Source organism: Branchiostoma lanceolatum, chromosome 4, assembly GCF_035083965.1.
Source record: "Branchiostoma lanceolatum isolate klBraLanc5 chromosome 4, klBraLanc5.hap2, whole genome shotgun sequence".
NCBI classification, from domain to species: Eukaryota; Metazoa; Chordata; class Leptocardii; order Amphioxiformes; family Branchiostomatidae; genus Branchiostoma; species Branchiostoma lanceolatum.
In genome coordinates, this window is record NC_089725.1 from 15,522,726 (window position 1) to 15,543,101 (window position 20,376).

General features: G+C 41.2%; 3 protein-coding genes across 3 annotated transcripts; 2 read left to right on the forward strand and 1 right to left on the reverse strand.

Moving 5' to 3' along the window:
- The first annotated feature begins 534 nt into the window (after positions 1-534).
- Positions 535-8,078, forward strand: LOC136432847 (GTP-binding protein 2-like). Its single transcript, XM_066424421.1, has 11 exons — positions 535-878; positions 1,406-1,432; positions 2,255-2,439; positions 3,519-3,624; positions 3,763-3,960; positions 4,796-4,970; positions 5,155-5,371; positions 5,647-5,782; positions 6,054-6,284; positions 6,440-6,601; positions 6,855-8,078. Exons 1-11 carry the CDS (start codon positions 765-767, stop codon positions 7,011-7,013), a joined length of 1,710 nt encoding a protein of 569 aa, XP_066280518.1. The 5' UTR covers positions 535-764; the 3' UTR covers positions 7,014-8,078.
- A 1,843-nt stretch (positions 8,079-9,921) lies between these two features.
- Positions 9,922-14,862, reverse strand: LOC136432846 (heat shock protein HSP 90-alpha-like). Its single transcript, XM_066424420.1, has 4 exons — positions 14,568-14,862; positions 11,688-13,098; positions 11,275-11,427; positions 9,922-10,844 (listed from the first exon to the last, which is right to left on the reverse strand). The coding sequence occupies exons 1-4, from the start codon at positions 14,741-14,743 to the stop codon at positions 10,407-10,409; spliced, it is 2,178 nt and encodes a 725-aa protein (XP_066280517.1). The 5' UTR covers positions 14,744-14,862; the 3' UTR covers positions 9,922-10,406.
- Positions 14,863-15,095: 233 nt separating this feature from the next.
- LOC136432852 (DNA-directed RNA polymerase II subunit RPB9-like) lies at positions 15,096-19,519 on the forward strand. Its single transcript, XM_066424425.1, has 6 exons — positions 15,096-15,314; positions 16,223-16,277; positions 16,717-16,790; positions 17,156-17,230; positions 18,804-18,855; positions 19,124-19,519. Exons 1-6 carry the CDS (start codon positions 15,256-15,258, stop codon positions 19,184-19,186), a joined length of 378 nt encoding a protein of 125 aa, XP_066280522.1. The 5' UTR covers positions 15,096-15,255; the 3' UTR covers positions 19,187-19,519.
- Positions 19,520-20,376: the final 857 nt, after the last annotated feature.

A 20,376-nucleotide genomic window follows, 5' to 3' on the forward strand; every position in this document is an offset into this window, starting at 1 on the left:
CTCAGTAATTGGAACTTTTAAGAACAAGAAATAATTGAACTGTGTAATAGATCTATCCTGTCATGCAATGGTAGTGTGCATAATCATGGGAAACAAACCAGATGCTGATGGTGTAATTAGTTTACATGATTGAAAGATGGGGACACTTGATAAATGTCAGTGTGATCTGCAGAATAGTGATTAATGTCATTCACATTGTCTACATTTGTATGATTTAATTCACGTCCTCAGTCCCAATATTTGAAAATTAATATTGTTAGTACAAAAGTAATAGTGCCTATGTTGCAGAAGAAATTCATACCCTGACACTTTTTCCACATGCAAATACAGACATCTTTATATAAAACAACTGGCAGTAAACATTAAGGTATTTCACATCGTATTGTCCATGGCATTGACTGATTGGCATTAATGGGAGATTTCATTTAAGTAACTCATAGATTCTTAAGAATCTGGCAGGATAATATGGATTGGCCCATATGCTAATACCGCTAGTACATATGCCATGCTGTATATGATATAAACATTGCCAATTAAAGTTTTAGATAACATCCATTTGTCCTACTTGTGGGGCACAGCCCCTTGTCAGTTGCCAAACATGAATGACATCACGTACATCCGGGAACTCTGTTGTTATCACAAAGTGATGCAAGATGGCGGCTCGATTATGAAAATAGAAGGTCTTTTGACCTATTTCGGCAGCTTGCAACATTTGTATGTTGCTTTTAGTTTGGTAGACGGAATGATACGAGATTAGAAGAGTCATGGATCCCATGTGCAGCCTGTTCGGGGACGAGAGCGAGCCACGGTCGGAGAAAAAGAAGCGGCGGCCGTCCAGACCCACCAGCCTGGACCTAAGGCCCCGGCTCCCGCCTGAGGTAAATAATATTTGCCGGCCGGCCGGCGACATCGAATTATCTCTTTGCGATGGTTTCGTAGGTAGCATATTGCATAATAAACGTATGTATGTGACATTGATGACATTTGTGTCAAAACGGACAGAAAACGTTTCTTTTGATGGTAGTGTTGTTATTGTGATGGTGATTTGGGGGAGGGGCTATCTAAGGGTCGTCCTGACCTACATCATTTCCACTCAGACCTATAATTTGCTAGACTGTTTGCTTTTATTTTTGCCACTGTCTCCATTAAAATTCTCACTTTTTACAACATAAAATTCTCACAAGCAAGTTGCTTCTTCGTCGTCCGTGATGCCTTTTGCTCGTTGTCCAAGGTGACTTGACGCGTCGCTAGGGTGCTTGTATGGTGACACGTAACACTAGAAGGGGTGACCAGTGTTTTCAAACAAAGGACCGTGATTTACAACACTGACAGATGGTAATTTTAGCAGCTGAAACAGAGATCTCTTTTCAAGGGTTTTCTAAATCATGTCCTGTCTTTCTTTTAGGTTGAAGAAGGCAATGTTGAGTACAAGGTAGGTGCTCGATTGTTATTATGATATTTCAGTGTTGATAAACAGCGCCAGCGAGTTGCTGACGTGCCCAACATACCAGGTTTCAATATTTATAGACTTCAGATACCGTATGACATTCATCACGTACATAGGAGAACTTATGGATTGCAAAAGATACCTTCTCTTTCATATATGATGTGTTTTGGCTATTGCAAAAACAGAAGCGTAGCAAAACTACTGACTCCATGGGGAAAATCATTTCTTTATTGCTGTAGAACTATTGCAATGCTATGATCATTAGGTCCTGAACTGGGGTCTACCGGGTATATTGTTTGTTTTTTTGGTTTCATGTTTCAAGATGTCCTTCCAGTTACCAAAGAGCAGTGAAAGCAGTCACACATAAAGGGACAATGGTGTTTGTTCAAGAGAATTCATCTAATTCTAAAGATCCCTGTACATGTAGTCATGTGGTGTTGCTATGCCTTGCATCACACAAATGATTGTGCAACATGACTGATTGCCCACCTGTTTCATCACCCTAAAGACTAGGCTGGAATGATTCTGACCGCCCATCACAATTATCCTTTCAACCAATGATAGCATGGCAATTAGCAGTTCAACCAATGAGAGAGTGGCTGCATTTATTCTTCCAGAAAATATTACTAGTAGTATTTTCTTGTTTTTATTTTGTATTTCTGGGTTTTGACGGGTGGGTGGTGCTATTGGATCAGTCTATTGTTTTGATTCCAACTTTCATACCATCATAAACCATTTATGAGATCAGATGATTTTTTTACTACATCTCAGCTGCAGTAACCCAACCTTCTATTGCTTGTATAACAGCTGAAGTTGCTGAATCCGTCTCCATCTCGGTTTGAACACCTGGTGACCCAGATGAAATGGCGGCTACAGGAGGGCGGTGGGGAGGCCATCTATGAGATCGGGGTGGAGGACAGCGGGATGATGGCAGGCCTCACAGAAGACGAGCTCAAACGGTCCCTCTATACCCTCAACAGGATGGCAGAGGAGTAGGTGTCTCTACTGTATTTATTTTGGTATGGTCTCATCCCACACTGATGAGTACATTTGTGTCTTACAGCATCTATGCAATAGATTGTCACTTAAGTATTGTCTACTATTATGCAAAGTGACCTTTTCAAGTCTTTAAAGGGAACGGGTTTTCTGCGCATGAAGAATTTGCCTGTGAAAAAATACATTTCTTCAAAATGTGTCAGAAAATGTGTAGTATAATTTTCTTAGACAGGAAAATGTGATCCCATGATACAATTTTTCATCTGACACCTGAATCTATGGTTTCATTTTTTTAGTCCCTTGGAAATAGGTCCCTTGGGAATAGTTAAACTTTTTGGGGCTTGAAACCTAAACATTTGAAAATCACTTAAATCTTTAAGAAATACGTAGTCAACTAACTTATATAAGGTTTTGTATTGTAAAATGTAATTATTTGAAGCTTTTCTCCATTCTTTTAGCCTGATTCATCTTTTCTCAAGCAGATGCTTTCAAGCACAAATTTCAAGCTTTTTTGCGCGTGAAAACTTAACATTTGAAAATCATTTAAAAATCACTTGTAGATTGAAAGAACAACATTTTGAACTGTAGAATGTAACAATAAGATACTAAATTCCATTGTGGGATATCTTATTTCAAGTTTTAAGCTTAAAACCTCCAAAAAGGTTTTAAATCCCTTGGGAGTCAGCTTAGTTATTCCCAAGGGACCTAAAATTCAAACCCCAAATTCAGGAAACAGATGCAAAATCATATCATGGGGTAACATTTTTCTGACCAAGAATTTTGTAGTGCACATTTTCGGACACATTTCTTTATTTTTTCACACGCAAATTTTTCATGCTCAAGTTTTTCACGCGCATATTTCTCACGCGCACAAAACCCCAACCCGTCTTTTAAGGCTTAACGAAAGTTCCAAAGTGACTTCAATCCTGAGGCTGAGACTGTGAGAGACAAGCATATGATTTTTTTACAGCAAATTTAATCTGGAACCATGATGTATCTATTATCATTGTATTGATAGCATATTGACCTGCATTGCTACCTTTGATAACATATGATTTAATAATGTCTTTTCCAGACTTGGTGCTACCACTTCAATCCTAAGAGAGAGGGACATTGAAGGTGACGGAGAAATTCGCAAGGCAGCAGAGGTGCTGGTTAGGAAAGTGCCTGATGATCAGCAAGTAAGCTTGTGCAAAATGGTATTTTCTACATCCATGCTATTGATGATTTCTAAGTTTTTAAGCAGTAAAAAATGTGGAACAAACTCTTTGGGCTACAGATGTAGGTTTTACTGAAGAAGTACCTTTTGTTTGTTTTAGTTCCTAGACCTGCGCTTGGCTGTTCTGGGGAATGTGGATGCCGGGAAGAGCACCCTGCTGGGTGTCCTGACCCAGGGGGAGCTGGACAACGGGCGTGGTCGGGCCAGGCTCAACATGTTCAGACATCTGCATGAGATCCAGTCAGGAAGGACCTCCAGCATAGGACATGAGATTCTGGGCTTCGACAGTCATGGAAATGTAAGTTTAGCTATAAATTAGTGTAATGAACGAATATAACCATACCATTCATCTTAATGTCTTCTCATTTCTCTACTGTTTTGCTGACTTTTCCCGTACAGCCATTTAAAATTTGCAAGTTAGTCAAGTGCTAATTGTGAATGCTTCCGTAAGGCTGCAGCAAGTAATTTTTATGGATGACGTCCGCGCGCGCATTGATTTTGGTCTGTTCCCAGAAAAAAAACAAGAAATTCCGCTTCCTGTAACTATGACCAAAGAGCTACGACAGTGCCGCAAATCGTAAAATTAACGTAAAACTCGTCACGCGAAATGCATAAATAAACGCCTAAGGCTATTGGCAGGATCATCCTGTCAGCAGCAAAAGAATTTGCACTGCTGACAGGATCATCCTGTCAGCAGTAGAAAAAATGCACTGCTGACAGGACGATCCTGTCAGCAGTGGAAAAATCTGCACTGCTGACAGGATGATCCTGACAGCAGTGGGATATGGAAAGAAACAGGACAGGATAACAACTGCTGTTCAACGTCAACTGATTTATTCAAATTATTGCTGTTTTCATGATGAATAAAAGAATTGTTAGTTGTTACACTGTGTTCTCTCATTCAATTTGTGTCCTAACATGTGTCGTCGACTATTATATTTCAAATCTAGGCATCTTGTTTTTTTCGGCCCTTCTTGTTTTTTTTTCGCGCTCTCGCATTAGATTTAGGGTCTCCAAAGGACGTCATCCATAAAAATTACTTGGTGCAGCCTAACTAAGGTGTCAAAGCAAATGTAGATTGCAGTAACTCGAACCATACATGTATTTATCATGATGATGTGTCACATTCACAGGTCATCAACTACAACGAGAACCGCACAGCGGCTGAAATCTGTGAGAGTGCATCCAAACTGATCACCTTTATTGACCTTGCGGGTCACCAGAAGTACCTCAAGACTACCATATTTGGGCTGACAGGCTACAACCCTGACTACACTATGCTGGTCATCAGTGCTAACACTGGGATAGGTAGGAGCACCCTGTATTTATGTAAAAATGCTATCCTAGAAATTGCAGAAATCTTTGATTGAAATCTGCCCATAGTTTTGACAATGGCTCTAGTTTTAGTTCATAATATGAACCAATACCCTGAAGTTTCTTGACAACATTGCTGCAGACGTTTCATGTTTCGCATGTTTCTTCCCTGTCACAGTTGGGATGACCAAGGAACATCTTGGCCTGGCACTAGCCCTGAAGCTTCCCATCTTCATTGTCATCAGCAAGACTGACCTGTGCTCTGCAGCGGTGACAGAGCGCACACTGAAGCAGGTGGAGCGAGTGCTGAAGTCTCCCGGCTGTAACAGGATACCTCTTAGGATAGAGAACGAGGACGACGCCATCACTGCTGCTGCTAACTTTAACACTGACAGGTCAGGATGGAACATGGTTTTCACAAGTTGGTACAAACATGTGTTGTATTAATTTTGTATCTTGTATTGTCCCAGGGAACCTGAAAAATAGGTCAAGCTTGAGACCTGAGTGTATCTATCCACTGGTAAAATAAATAAATGAAATTAAGACAAAAGAAATATTGCTACAATGAAAGGACATTATTGCTTCCATGTTTCTAGGAAGGTTTGTATTTTCAGAACAGAAGTAGGGAGATCTAAGGTCCTAACAGAGGTCTTCCTATATTCTGTTTCAGAATAACTCCCATCTTTAGAATATCCAGTGTGAGTGGTGAGAACCTGGACTTGCTGCGACGGTTCCTGAACGTGCTGCCCCCTCCACACTCAGGCAAGGAGCAGGAGCAACTCATGCAGGAGCTTACAGAATACCAGGTCAGGGCCTGGTCTTAGATTTAGCTGTACCTTTAACTTTATCAAGACTTTATCAAGTTTGAAGGATTTAGTATGCTTTTTATTATCAATAGTGTGTTCTTAAAGAGTGTGAAGAAGTTTAGGTATCATAAGGCCTGTGTTAGTACATGTATCTTCCCATTGTATTTCTTTAGAACAAGACAGGATTTCTTTGTTGAAATGAAGTTGTATTGTTTTTGAAGGGTATCACAAGTTAGCATACTCAACTCGATCCTCATCTCTCTACTCCTAGGTTGATGAGATGTACACTGTGCCAGGTGCTGGGACTGTGGTAGGAGGGACCCTGTACAGGGGAGTGGCACGGGAGGGAGACAGCCTGCTCATCGGGCCTAACGAGGCCGGCAGCTTCCTACCTGTGTCAGTCAACACTGTCCACAGAAACAGGGCGCCCTGCAGAGTAGTCAAGGCAGGCCAGACGGCAACTCTAGCTCTTGGAGATGTGGACAGGACAGTTCTCAGAAAGGTATGCTCTCTCTGATGTTTCCCAAACATTCTACTACTGTTTTTGTAATGGCCATCCTCCTGGCTCTTGCAGAGGAAGTTTTCTGATTCCTTAAGAGCTGGTGTGGTCAGCATATGCCAAGTTCCTGTGTGTAATGTGTAGCGTTTGTGCTGCAGGGCATGGTGCTGCTGAGCCCCGAGCTGCAGCCTGTGTCGTGTCTGGAGTTTGAGGCAGAGGTCCTGCTGCTGTTCCACACAACCTACATCTGTAAGGGCTTCCAGACTACCGTCCATGTGGGAAATGTCTGCCAGACAGCCATCATCGATGAAGTGGAGGATGTGAGTATTATACATAGATTTTTGTTCAACACATGGCATATGCACAACAATGTACGTGTACCTGTTTAGTATTTGCCAATCGTAGATAACTAATGGAAGAAATTACTTTGGGACTGATCGATTATGCCCAGAAATAAAATGTACATTATTTTGTTAGGTTGGTAGAGGTGAATGGAGATTAGAGACTATTACCTTTATATCAGTCGTCTTCATACTGCTCCTGTGTAACTTAGACCTGCCAACTGTCTTCCAGGGCTACATCACCATCAACCAAAAGAGAAACATGCGCTTCAGGTTTGTCAAACACCCCGAGTACCTGCGGGAGGGCACCCGGCTGCTGTTCAGGGAGGGCAGGACCAAAGGTATCGGTACTGTCACCAAGGTGTTCCCATACACACCTGTGGACAGGTAAATCTAAACACCTGCATCAACCAACACTTGCAGATAGAAAGGATTCAGATACATCCGAGTAAGGTATTGGCTTTAGAGTACTAATGAATGGAAGCCTCCATCTAGCATGTTTTTATCCAACTTTGTAGACAACGGCGTAGTATCAAATACTGTATAATATGCTGTCAGTATTACAGTCTTGAATGTTGAGAATTTAAGTCTATGGGTAGGAATGCTTGAACTGCATTATACCTACTGTGTACTTACATTGTATGTAAACATTGATAATCATCACTTTGATGATAGTATTAAGGAAAATTACATGAATGCTTTTGCATGTGTCAAAAGAAAGTTATGGAACATGTATCAAACTATAGCAAAATTTTGAGGTGTGGTCATGAAATCAACCTTCTCTGCAGTTGATAAGTTGTTGCTGGTGCCAAGCTGCAGTGTTTATCTCATAGAAAATGTCCTTATATTTGAAAATCATTTTATGGCACAAATCATATCGTTAGATTTTACATTCTTTTGAAAATCCTCATTTTAGAAATATGTATAACTGATTTTATCTAAAGATTGAAACCTATTGTGTTGTACTTAATGAAGAAATGTATAGAAATGTATAAAGTACCTCTCATCAGAAGTGTATAAAATACTACTCACCGGTTTATAGTACAACATCTGGCCTGCAATTGTAAATTTTACATGGGTAATTCTATGTACATTAGTTTGCTGTAGGGTCAGTCTACAATCATGATATTTCTTGAAGTTTTGACTGTCTTTAGATGTTGCTCATAAGTCTGCCCTGATTTCTAAGATGTGTTTTATTACCAGATTTCCGTTTGGAGTTTCAAGTACATTTGATATGCAGTTGTTGACATCAAACGTGAACTGGGTAGATTTTAGCTTGTGTGTTGAATCGGTTTGTTTGTATGATTTCCCCTCGGGAAACATGGTGTAATCCCGGTGATTTCTATTCAGTGTTTTAGCGCATGTTGGGTTTATATTACGACAGCTCTTACTGTACTCTATACATTGTATGTGTACCTTGTATATAGAGTGAAAAAATATCTACATTTTTACAGCATCTCTGTCTTATGTCTTTTTATTCCTCAATGTTGAACAATAGAGACTTGATATGTTAGTCATGTAGTCTTCAAGGTGCTAATTAACTCAATAACTAGAGTTAGTTCTGAATGCATGTAGAGGAACTGTAGAATTATCATCTTTCACTTATCTGATACTAAAGTTGAAGCCAGAATGGATTTACATATTATCCATATGCCATGCCAATACTTGAACATATATGTTCACTACTTGAACATATCTTCAAAACAAAATCAGGAAGGAAGAAAGAGGGTGTATGAATCTTCATTGTGGCAAAGAAGGAGCAGCTTTCCTTCCCTCAGCTCAATAACCAAGAAAATGAGATGCCTCAGATGGCACACTTTACTTTCTTATCAATACTACTTTGCAACCCTTCCAGTCCCAAAAAAGTAGCAGTAGTGTGGATGTTACGTCCTTGCTACACATAACCAACCATGGCCTCGTGACCTAACCATGGTTGGGAGCAAGGTCGGCTGAATGGTTCAAAATGTTGCAAACATTTGGTTGTGGACAGGACTGGAATGGGTTGGCTGGTAGTTGCGAGTGAGACAGCAGTCAAATGTGACTCTTCATCAAGCCATAACTACTGCTTTCTCCCAACTAGTTCCTTACAACCTATCCATGACTCACCCCAAACACTTAGACAAATTCCTGCTAACTCATTTCAGATCAGTGACTACTACCAGAACAAGTGCCAACAAACCCCAACACGCAACCAAAAATACAGAAGAGGGTGTATTCTAATTTGATCTCACGATGATAGAAGTATGGATAATTTTATTAAAAATGACCCCTTTTGAAAATTGCTTGTTGTGCCCATTTTAATTTGAGACAGTTGGCAATCAAACAGGAGACTTAGTAGTCTGCGGTTTGAGGTTGGGAGAAGGTTAGAAAGCATTTAGAGTATGTCATTTACTGGTGGAAATGGTTGTCACTAAAAGGTAGGCGTGGCCCATACAACCCTTGGTTTGCTAGTGGTCAGGGGCATGGTTGGCTATGTCAGCCTATGTGTAACTAAGGCAATGCAGCAGGGTGTTTATAATTTCAGAAGTCACTCAAATACACCTTTGGGGTCAGCCCTGCTGTTCTTTTAACATGTACAAAGTGTTGTTCCATTTTAAGCTGGTAGATGGTGCTGCTGTCTAGTGGTGTGAGTATAGAAATCTTGCTAATCCTCTAAGCTTAATGACAGGAGCTTGAAAATATTTGAAAAGTGTCAAGGAAGGTGTCAAGTTCTGTTGATCCACATAATTGGTTAAACACTGATGCAGAGTAATAAGTAGCCTCTACCAGGATACTGGAAAAATAGAAATTGGTCACAGATAAAAGATGCAAGAAGAGTTAGCTGGCAGAAGATACAGTATGTAGTTTGCAAACTATATTTACTGCCAGCTAACTCCTCTGGCATGTTACATCTGTTTATTTGACAAACTTCTACTTATTTCCTAGTAACCTATGGACAAAACGAACGGACACGGACCATGAACCAGCTTTCGCCCTACTATATGTTGTAGCAATTGTATATTGTTGTAACATAAATATGTAATGATATTTGTGGACTCAAATGACTGCGTATCTGTGTTATATTGTATCTGACCCTTACCTCTTCCCTCAATGAAAAGCGGCCTGCGTGCTGATTTGAGCTTATCATGATGTAGAGACAAAGTTTCAAACAAACAAACAAATCCTGGTGGAGGATATAATATCAGTTCATGGACCCAACATGTTTCAAAACCCTGTTATCTGTATGTTTGTTTGTTCACCCATTACCTCTGGGTCACTTGACTGTTAGAACTGCAAACAGAAAGCACAGGACCAGAATATTGCAATCACTCACAAGTCAATTTATTTTCATGTTCATACATCATTCTCCAGGGAGTAACAAACATGGAAATAGGTATCACACAAGGAGTCAACAAACATCTCTTTAAATATTTTTCGGTTTTTGGCCAAAGGCATATAAGTACTTTGATGTATCATACTTTGGAGTACTCACTTTAAGTCACAAAATGTGCCTACATTACAAACAAAACACCTAACAATCTATACGACCACTACGAGTTTACGATACTCTAATAAAGACTATGCATCTTTCTGAAAAAAAACACTACCTACAGGTGGAGGACTTCGACATTAGAACATATACTACCAGATAAATGAAACATGATCCTGCATCTTCCATTATGACTGGACCAAAACTGTTCATGGTGTAGATGCTTTGTAAATAGTTCCGTTTCTTTATCTTAAAGTGTGTACGGTACAGCAAACATACAGGAATGTTTCACATCAGCCTGGTGACTTATGCCTCTTAGTCGACCTCCTCCATCCGGGATGTGTCGTCCTCGTCATCACCCTCCAGTGGCGGCATGTCTGCGAGCTGCTCCTCCACCTCTGCCACATCCTCGTCGATCCCCAGACCTAGCTTGATCATGCGGTAGATGCGGCCTGCGTGGATCTGTGGCTCCTCCAGCGTGAAGCCAGACGCCATCAGGGAGGTCTCGTACAGCAGCATGCACAGGTCCTTCACAGACTTGTCGTTCTTGTCGGCATCTGCTTTCAGCCGGAGACTGTCGATGATGGGGTGTTCTGGGTTGACCTCAAGGTGCTTCTTGGCGGCCATGTAGCCGAGGGAGCTGTTGTCGCGCAGGGCCTGGGCCTTCATGATGCGCTCCATGTTGGCGCTCCAGCCATACTGACTGGTGACGACACAGCAGGGTGAGCTGACAAGACGCCTGGAGCACTCAACCTACCGACAACAAAACCAATATACGTTATAGAATGATGTCACCAAACAAGTGCAGCATCCACTGTCTTTCATCAGTGACTAACGATAGGACTGAGAACACCAGGCTTTATACCACGTCTGACTGTTTCAAAATTTTATCCAGTTGCTTGAGTAATTATTTTTGGCGTATCTTACTACCTGGATGTCTAACATTCATCAACGTATATGAACAACAGTTTGGTGTATGGTGAACAACATACATGTAGTACAAAAGATATCATGCACGAAAATAGATCTATCTATCAAGGTAGGATTGGGGGCTGCTTTCAACGTGCCATCTGGCTCCAATTTTGACCCTTCATTTAATTCTTTTAAAATAGATTTTTAGTACCAGTATCTTCAGTTCACACTGATATGCCTTGGGTATGAAGAAAATCCTGCAGGAACTCACCTTCTCAACCTTCTTGTCCAGGATGTCCTTCATGACCTTGCAGAGTGGTTCAAACTTGGCCTTCAGCTCCTCCCATGCCTTCTTCTCTTCATCAGTCTGAGGTAGTTCAAGACCCTCCTTCGTCACAGACACCAGCTTCTTCCCTTCATACTCCTGTGAAACAAATACCAGACAAGAACGTTTTAATACCTATGTACTGAACAGGACTAATTTATTGTCCACATTAGTCGAGTGTACATTTCAGACTGAATAATGTTAGGCCATCAGCAATAATTCAATTGAATGCTAATGTAGCCCACAGTACTCTCAAGTACAAATATGTCCCATACATTAATTTGTCAATCTATACAGATCTGTTAATTTGAGTTTGACAAAACCATAGCTTAGAATGTAACAAATAAAACGCAATTCACCTTCAGCTGCTGGGTGGCGTATTCATCAATGGGTTCCACCATGTACAGCACCTCAAGCCCTGCCCTCTTGACTCTCTCTACAAATGCAGAGTTCTCTACAGCTGCCTTGCTTTCACCTGTGATGTAGTAGATGTCTTTCTGGTTCTCCTTCATGCGAGCTACGTAGTCATTGAGAGAAGTGAGTTCATCCCCTGTGGTGGAGCTGTGGTAGCGCAGCAGATCAGCCACCTTCTTCCTGTTTTGAGTATCCTCATGGATGCCCAGCTTCAAGTTCTTGCTGAAATGCTCGTAGAATTTCTTGTAGTTTTCTTTGTCCTCTGCTAGGTCAGCGAACAGCTCTAGACACTTCTTGACAAGGTTCTTGCGGATGACTTTCAAGATCTTGCTCTGCTGAAGCATCTCACGAGAGATGTTGAGGGGCAGATCCTCAGAATCTACTACACCCTTGATAAAGTTCAGCCACTCTGGGATCAGCTCCTCACAATTGTCCATGATGAAAACCCTTCTGACATACAGCTTGATGTTGTTCTTCTTCTTTCTGTTCTCAAATAAGTCGAAGGCAGCACGGCGTGGGACAAAGAGGAGGGCACGGAACTCCAGCTGGCCTTCCACAGAGAAGTGCTTGACGGCGAGATGATCCTCCCAGTCGTTGGTCAGGCTCTTGTAGAACTCTCCGTACTCCTCCTGGCTGATGTCATCAGGGTTACGGGTCCAGATGGGCTTGGTCTTGTTCAGCTCCTCATCTTCCAAGTATGTTTCCTTGATGACTTTCTTCTTCTTTTCCTTCTTGTCTCCTTCCTCATCCTCATCAACATCTTCGATTTTGGGCTTGTCTTCCTCTTCTCCCTCTTCTCCCTCTTTCTTCTCCTTATCTTCCTCTTCTTCTTCCTCATCATCACTTACTTCCTTGTTGCGCTCCTTCTGCACAAGCAGCTTGATGGGGTAGCCAATGAACTGAGAGTGCTTCTTCACAACCTCCTTGACCCGCTTCTCCTCAATGTACTCAGCCTGGTCTTCCTTCAAGTACAGGGTGATTCTCGTGCCACGCCCGATGGATTCGCCAGGGTCGGTGCAAACGGTGAAAGACCCTCCAGCTGAGCTCTCCCACCTGTACTGCTCGTCATCGTTGTGCTTGGTGATGACCTCCACCCTGTCAGCCACGAGGTATGCGGAGTAGAAACCCACACCAAACTGACCAATCATGGAGATGTCGGCGCCGGCCTGTAGGGCCTCCATGAAGGCCTTGGTGCCTGAACGGGCGATGGTACCCAGGTTGTTGACCAGGTCAGCCTTTGTCATGCCGATACCCGAGTCGAAGATCGTCAAGGTGTTCTCTTCCTTGTTGGGGACAATCTTAATCTCCAGGTCCTTCCCACTTTCCAGTTTACTGGGATCTGTCAATGACTCATACCTGAAAGTACAGCAATGGACAAAAATGTTGAGAGGTATGCTAAATGTACAGGTGTAACAAGGATAACATTTGTGAGAAAATGCATGACGCTTCACCCACAATTCTTCTGAAATGTTATTTTAATCTAGTAAATCTAACATCAAATCATAAAGCAGTTGATCAACAATGGAGCATGTATTAGTGGCATTGATCATAGAATAGCCTCATGTAGGGTACAAGATTCTAGAATGTTACAAAACTAGGAGGACAAGGATGACTGTCAGGATGGCCTGTCAATCATGTAATCTGGCCCAAGGCTAAGGGCTGGCAAGAAAGACAGCTTTCAAGTGTTTTCTTCATTAAATAACACACAATCTAAAATATTATACATTTTGCTACATTTCTTGAATTTCAAATTGAAATTGTTTCTAAATTTGCTGCATGGGACATGGGTCATTTTTGTACATCAACACCTGTATATCATTGATATTACCTGGGTTATACCCCAGAACTAGAAACTTGTGATCATGTCTAAAATGATGTCTAAAATCAAGTAACAAAATCAAATTCAACTGGAGAAGATTACACTGCTGATAGCTGTATCATATTGGATATCATTGAGTTTTCAAAAAAGCGAAATAAAAAAAAATTATGGAAAAAATAACTGTTTGCCTTTTTAATAGCTTCATGAAAATCTCAAAACGATCCTGAAAGAGCAGTACATTTTTGTAAAATAGGTAAAATGATCACCATCATGGTCGATGGCACTTAATAGTGTAAGTGGGGGATTTCTTTGTTATATTGTGTGCTCATCTGTGCATTTAGTCAGCTGTGCATGAATATGCAAATTATACAGATTAAAGGTACAGAAGTCAAAAAGGGATTATGGTATCCAAGCTAAGGGACTCGAGTAGAGTTCTATCTAGAGGCTGAGCAGTCATTTTGTTTCCATGTATATTTTTCTTTTGGAAACTTTCTTCTCCTTTTCGTGTTTCATCTACTTATCTATCATCATTATTAGACCAACACCACCGCACATGAGAGCTGAGGGCGCGGACCCCGAAGTTTCTAGACCCTTCCACGCCAGGGGCAGCTGCGCGCGCTCGGACCACGTGGTCGCCGGAAATGAATGGCATGAAACTCGCCGCACATGGCGCGGCGTCACCCCCGGACGGATTTATTCTTCTCAAACCTTCTTTAACCGAGAAACTTTGTGCCTCCAACACCACATTTATCTTTAATGAGTAATATCTCACAAGAAAGGCGTGCTATCAGTAAAATTAAACAAGAAATCCCCGAGCAATGATAATCATTTAATCGTCGAAGCGGCGTGGGAACATGCACGCATGTGACAAAGGAACAGGCAAAATTTATTATGGCAAAATCAGCATGTCGTGTCGTGTAGAGTTGGACTGACCATTTGTGTTTGTGTAAAAGCGAAAGATAGATATAGACACGATTCACAAAACTACAATAAAACAGTTCTTTACCTGATTTTGTCGAGGGCATCAGAGGAGTTGGAGATGAGTTCCCTGAGGAAGATTTCCTTGTTGGAGTAGAACGTGTTGATGATCAGAGACATCAACTGAGCGATTTCAGCCTGGAAAGCAAAGGTCTCCACCTCGGAGTCGTCCATAACCTCCGCTGCTTGTGTTTCCTCAGGCATGGTGATGATTTTCTGGTTTTCTCGGGAGAGAGTTTGAACCTGACTGTTGTGTCGCTATGGCTTCTCCACAAGTGTGGCTGTATGAATCAGACCACGCTTTTTATACCGGCTTTCTGTTTCCGGTATTTGGAAGCTTCCAGAACGCTCTGGAAGGTTCTACCACTTCCGGTGGCATCAGAACGATTCGATTATACATTTGTGTTGCTAAAAGAACCTTTTGCTCTTTGATCATCATTTAAATTATTAGGATAAAAATATCATATATGAATATTTGGCCAGAGACTCATAATTAACCACCGATAAGCTTTTTTAAATTCGTTCTGCTGCTGTTGTGATTTCGCGAGAAGTAGTGTAAATGCTCGAGATTCGACGAGACTAAAGGAAAGTGTGGTGGACGGCTGCTGTGAAACGTGTTTCGTGGAACTTCTGGAACCTTGAAGAAGGGTTTCCCGTCGAAAATATTCTTTGAATTTCACCACTTTCTACTGCTCACACACTTGGCGTACTCGAGAATGGACTACGGACACGACGAAGGGCCTGGATTTGTGGGAATCAGATTCTGCCAAGAGTGGTTAGTAACACAAGCGCCCCCCTCCCCATTGACAAATATTATTTTTTGTACTCATCTTTCTCCAGATAATTTGACAATAAGTTCTATTTTGTCATGTAAAGTATAATAAGTATTCCTTAAAGACGTCACTTAATTGAAGTTGGCAACGCTGCATTGAGGAATCCTAGACAACTCGCCCCAAGTCCAACTCGCCCCAACTATTTACTACCAACTCGCCCCAAATTAGGGCTTATCAAACCTGGTTTTATACCGGTTTTACATCCATAAATCCTACTTCTAAATATTACTTTACATGTCAATAAACCTTGTGACTCTAATTTAACATTTGTTTTCTTAGCTGGGCACGTATTTAGCAACGAACTCGGGATTCACTGGCGGGCCCGGTCAGCACGTCGGCCCGCCGTGTCACAGTGTACGGCCGCTAGCTCTAGTCTCAAGCATGGCGATCCGAAATACTGTTGCTTACCTTATGTGCTAGGAAACTTTAAGTATTATATAAAGCTTCTTGGAGCATGTACTTGAAGAATAATTTGAGTCAGCAGTCATCAGCCATGCTTGAGATTACAGCGAGCGATCGCGAGCGGGCGCAGGTCCCGGTGAACCCGGCGGGCCGACATGTAACATGGCCCGCCAGCGCCCTCGGCATCAATCGGCGTTAAAACAGAGAAGAGAATGTTAAGATATTGATTAACGAAGCTTTGTCAGCATGTTAAGTAATATTTAGAAGCCAGAGATATGCATATAAAACCAAGTTTCATAAGCCCTAAACTGGGGCGAGTTGGTCGTAAATAATTGGGGCGAGTTGGACTTGGGGCGAGTTGACCTGTTACCGCATTGAGCTAGAAGGTCAGAATTATCAATAACATTGAACAGAATAGATTTACATTGTACCGTATTTTTACTTTCAGCAACAACATGCTGTATCCGAAAGAGGACAAAGAGAACAAGATTTTACTTTATGCAGTAAGTATTAACGTCATATCACGAAAAAAGATGTGCCTTTGCCGCTAAGAAGACAGATTTGCTATTCGTACGCCTAGTTTGAAACCTGTAACTCCCCCCTACTTTGTCCCTGAATATTTTGTGCATTTAATGGTTTGTATAGCAAGGCACCTCACTCTTGGCAAACATGTCGATTTGTTATTGTTTCTATGTTATTCTTGGATGCACTGTACTTTGAAGGATTCTTAAGTGCCAAATAGGCATAAGTCGTGCAGACAATCATCATCATCACAAATGTCCCCAAATAACCCCATCAGGGGCAAAGGCAAGGGAGAGGGAGATCAATAATAAAATCATATGACAGTTGTTCACATCTTAATTCTATTCTGTGTATTGCCTAGAGATAGCAGAATTGTCAGCAGTAAATAAGCTCTAACCTGTAGCCTTTTTTTTCTTTCAGTGCAGAAATTGTGACTACCAGCAGGTTGCAGACAACAGTTGTATCTATGTCAACAAGATCATGCATGAAGTAGAGTGAGTGTCTGAGCTTTGTCAATTTGTCTCACTTTCAGGATAGAACTAGCTTTCAACCAGGTTCAACCTCCCCAACACTTGTTCATGCACCATTGCAAGTGTACTATCACTGTAATACTAGTACATGAATAATCTTTCACTTAGGTTTTCAACAGTTCACTGTTTTATCTTACAAGTGACTTTAAATATCCCATCATATTTGGTACCCATGTAATGGGAGATTGATCCTTTATAAACCCAGTACCGGTAGTGATGTCAGCAAATGTCTAGCCCATAGTAAACTCTAGAAATGTACATGTAGAAGTTTCTAGTGAAGCAAACCATTGGTAACCGTACTGATTGTCTTTTTTTCTTCCCTTTCTCAGTGAGCTGACTCAGATTGTAGCAGATGTCGCCCAAGACCCTACCTTACCCCGCACAGAAGATCATCAGTGTCCAAAGTAAGATTCTGAGAGACCTTATGACACTTGAGACAAGCACAACATACACATTTACAAAAGCTATATTGGCATTTATCCTAGACAATATTTTAGGGTTTCATTTTCAGTGTCTAGAGAAATAGATAAAAATATAATACAGTACCTGTTACTGTATTTGTTACATGATAAAGAAATATACAACAGGTCTTGTTGCTGACATGTCAAAATAGCAAAGACCTAGATGAGGGCCTGCATGGGGGGGGTAGTGATTACGAATTAACGAAAATTTTTGCCGCCGATTACGAATTACGTTGAATTTTCAGAGCTGATTACGAATTACGTTAAATCATGAGGCTTCCCAGCCGACTTAAACACTTAACGCATGATTCAACTATCTAGTTCTACATCAAAATTATTAATTTTTATATTTATTGTGGTGACAATGAATCTGTTGATGACCACACTAAACCGTACCAGTAACTACTAGTATAATGAGTAGCCGTGAGGGCGGCAGGGAATTTCGTATGGGAGGGGACAGCAAGATATTTCTGACCGTACGTTGACCACGTCTGGGAAAATTTTGAGAATCTTGACCCCCTGCAATGCTATAAACTTGATTTTGATTGCCAAATTTTGCTGTTACACTAAGTTATGTTTGATGACATATCTATAAGTGAAGAGAATATACAAGAGTTTAATGGTATGGTGCGCTATGCCCCGAGTCCCGACATATATCGCGCCGGAGCGGCCCGGCGATTGTAGGTGGATCCGAGAGAATACCCGGGAAAATTGTAAAATCTCGACCCGCTCAAATACATTTTGAGGGGCAATATCTGCACTTATAGTGAAAAGTACACAAGGGTTTCTGCTAGATTTTTTGCCCTCCTGACATATTTTCGCCGGAGGCGTACATGTAACAAATCTCAAATCTCAAGAAAATTTTGAAATCTTTACCCTTTGAAACGCTATTTCCTGCATTTTTAGGGGCACATTTGGCTGGTAATCTAAGCTATGTTTTATGGCATCTCTTTGATTGAAAAATACACAATGATTCCAGCTTGATATTTGGGGCCGACGCCCTCAGAACATATTTTTTACCAGAGGCGCGACAATACGTAGTGGGTCTGGGCGCATGTTTCACGGAAAAATTTTGAGATCTTTACCCTCTGAAATGCTATTTCCTGCATTTTGGGGGGCAACTTTGCCGGGAGACTTTGCTGGAAATAAGCCTACGTTTTGCTACTAGTAGTAGATTACGTTTTACGTTGCATAAAGGTAACTGCCTACGTTTTACGTAGAATCAAAGTGACCAATTACGCGTTACGGCCAATGTACTGATTACGAATTACGTTGATTTTGGGTGGCTGATTACGGATTACGAAGTCTAAAACGGCCTGATTACGCCTTACGGAAAAAGGGCATGCAGGCCCTCCTAGATTTCTATGAACTAAAATTTAGATGATGCATCAGGCCCTTCATCATCCATGGTTCTAAATCATACTCATAAATCATACTGTATATGGTCTTACTAATATGGTCTACAGTTTCTTGGTTAGTGTAACATCACAAAGTGTGCTTCCCTTTCTTTTTGCAGATGTGGGCACAGAGAAGCAGTCTTTTTCCAGTCACAAACTACAAAGGCAGAGGTAAAAATAGTATACAGATTTTAATGACTTTCCAATTGAAACCTGGTAGAGCTAATGTGTGAGTCTCAACATTGTCTTGTACTTGTAGGATGCCATGAACTAATCTGCTGTATCCTGCAACATTTTGGAAAAAGCGGTATGATCTAAATGTATGACTGATATCAGTTGATTGTAACATAGATGGGGATGATATGTATGTTGTGGAAACATTGATGCCTACCTGAATCACCTGTAATATTCAATTTTTCTGCAATGTTTTCCCCTTCAGGATGCCATGAGACTGTACTATGTATGCACAGCTCCAAACTGTGGACACAGGTGGACTGAGTAATGTGCCTTCAACCAGGCAACAGGAAGTCTTCATTCATCTGTTTTGGTAGATTGGATTTAGCCTCTCCAAAGAGCTGTAGTTTACAGGATGCTAACATTCTTACTAGGAGATCTTCATCAGCTTGTCCAACAGGCTTGTGCAATGTCCAAATGCTAGACCACCATTGCGAACCAAGAGGGGTGTATGAAGTGCATTTATTGAGTTGGATGTATTTGGCTTTATCTACCCTTTGATACAACTTTTCCTTCTTTTGTTGAAGAGTAAGGGTTACTGAGATGTCAAATAATGCCATATTTAAGTTTTTCAACTGGCACACAAGTCAACCCATGGAAGTACAGTCAAACCTGTCTATAGCGGTCACTCAAGGGACTGGCCAAAACTGGCCGCTAAGGACAGGTGGCCGCTATGGAGAAAATGTTGATTAATTGACCACGAGTGACACATGTTTTCAGTACCCACTGAGATACATTTTTTTATTCACCGTACAGTACACATGTAAACATTAACATAGGTAAGGCACATTTTAGAAATTCGATTGTTGTTCTTCTACTTCTATTATGGGCTTGAAAAAAGAATTATTGTATCTGCCAACTCCAAAATCCATGACTTGCTCGAGCTTCATGTCTGAACAGACCAGCATCGCCATACTCTACTCTTGATCATTCGCGACTGCTTCGCTGCCGGCACACGCGTCACCAACGAGTTTTAATCATATGAAACTAAGTCCTTCGCAGCAAAATGCCACCTAGTTAGTTAAGAACAAAATAAATGTTGCTCAGTTGCCACTTACTGTTAGTTTTCGACCGTTTTCAAACATAAAATCGTGGCGACAATTTTCCTTGTCTGTTGTTGTTTGCTTGTCACGATCGGCTTCTACCATTATGCTAATAGGGTAATGAGAGGAAGTTCGCTCTTTTGAGGGCTTTTTTTTCTTTTAAGAAAATTGCAACAGCCCAAATTTTATATCATAGTAATGTTAACGTTATCCATATTTAGTTTGAGGCTTTTGGTTAAGTGATTATCCTCATTGATAGTTTGCAGCAAAATAAATTTAACACACTATACCTCCGCAACAGTGGCGTCTTCCGATGACCTTTATGCTGCTCCGCCATTTTGAAAATCGTGTTTGGGCACATTTTCGGATGAATTCCCGGGGAAAACGGAAATATTGGGACACCATTGAAACAATT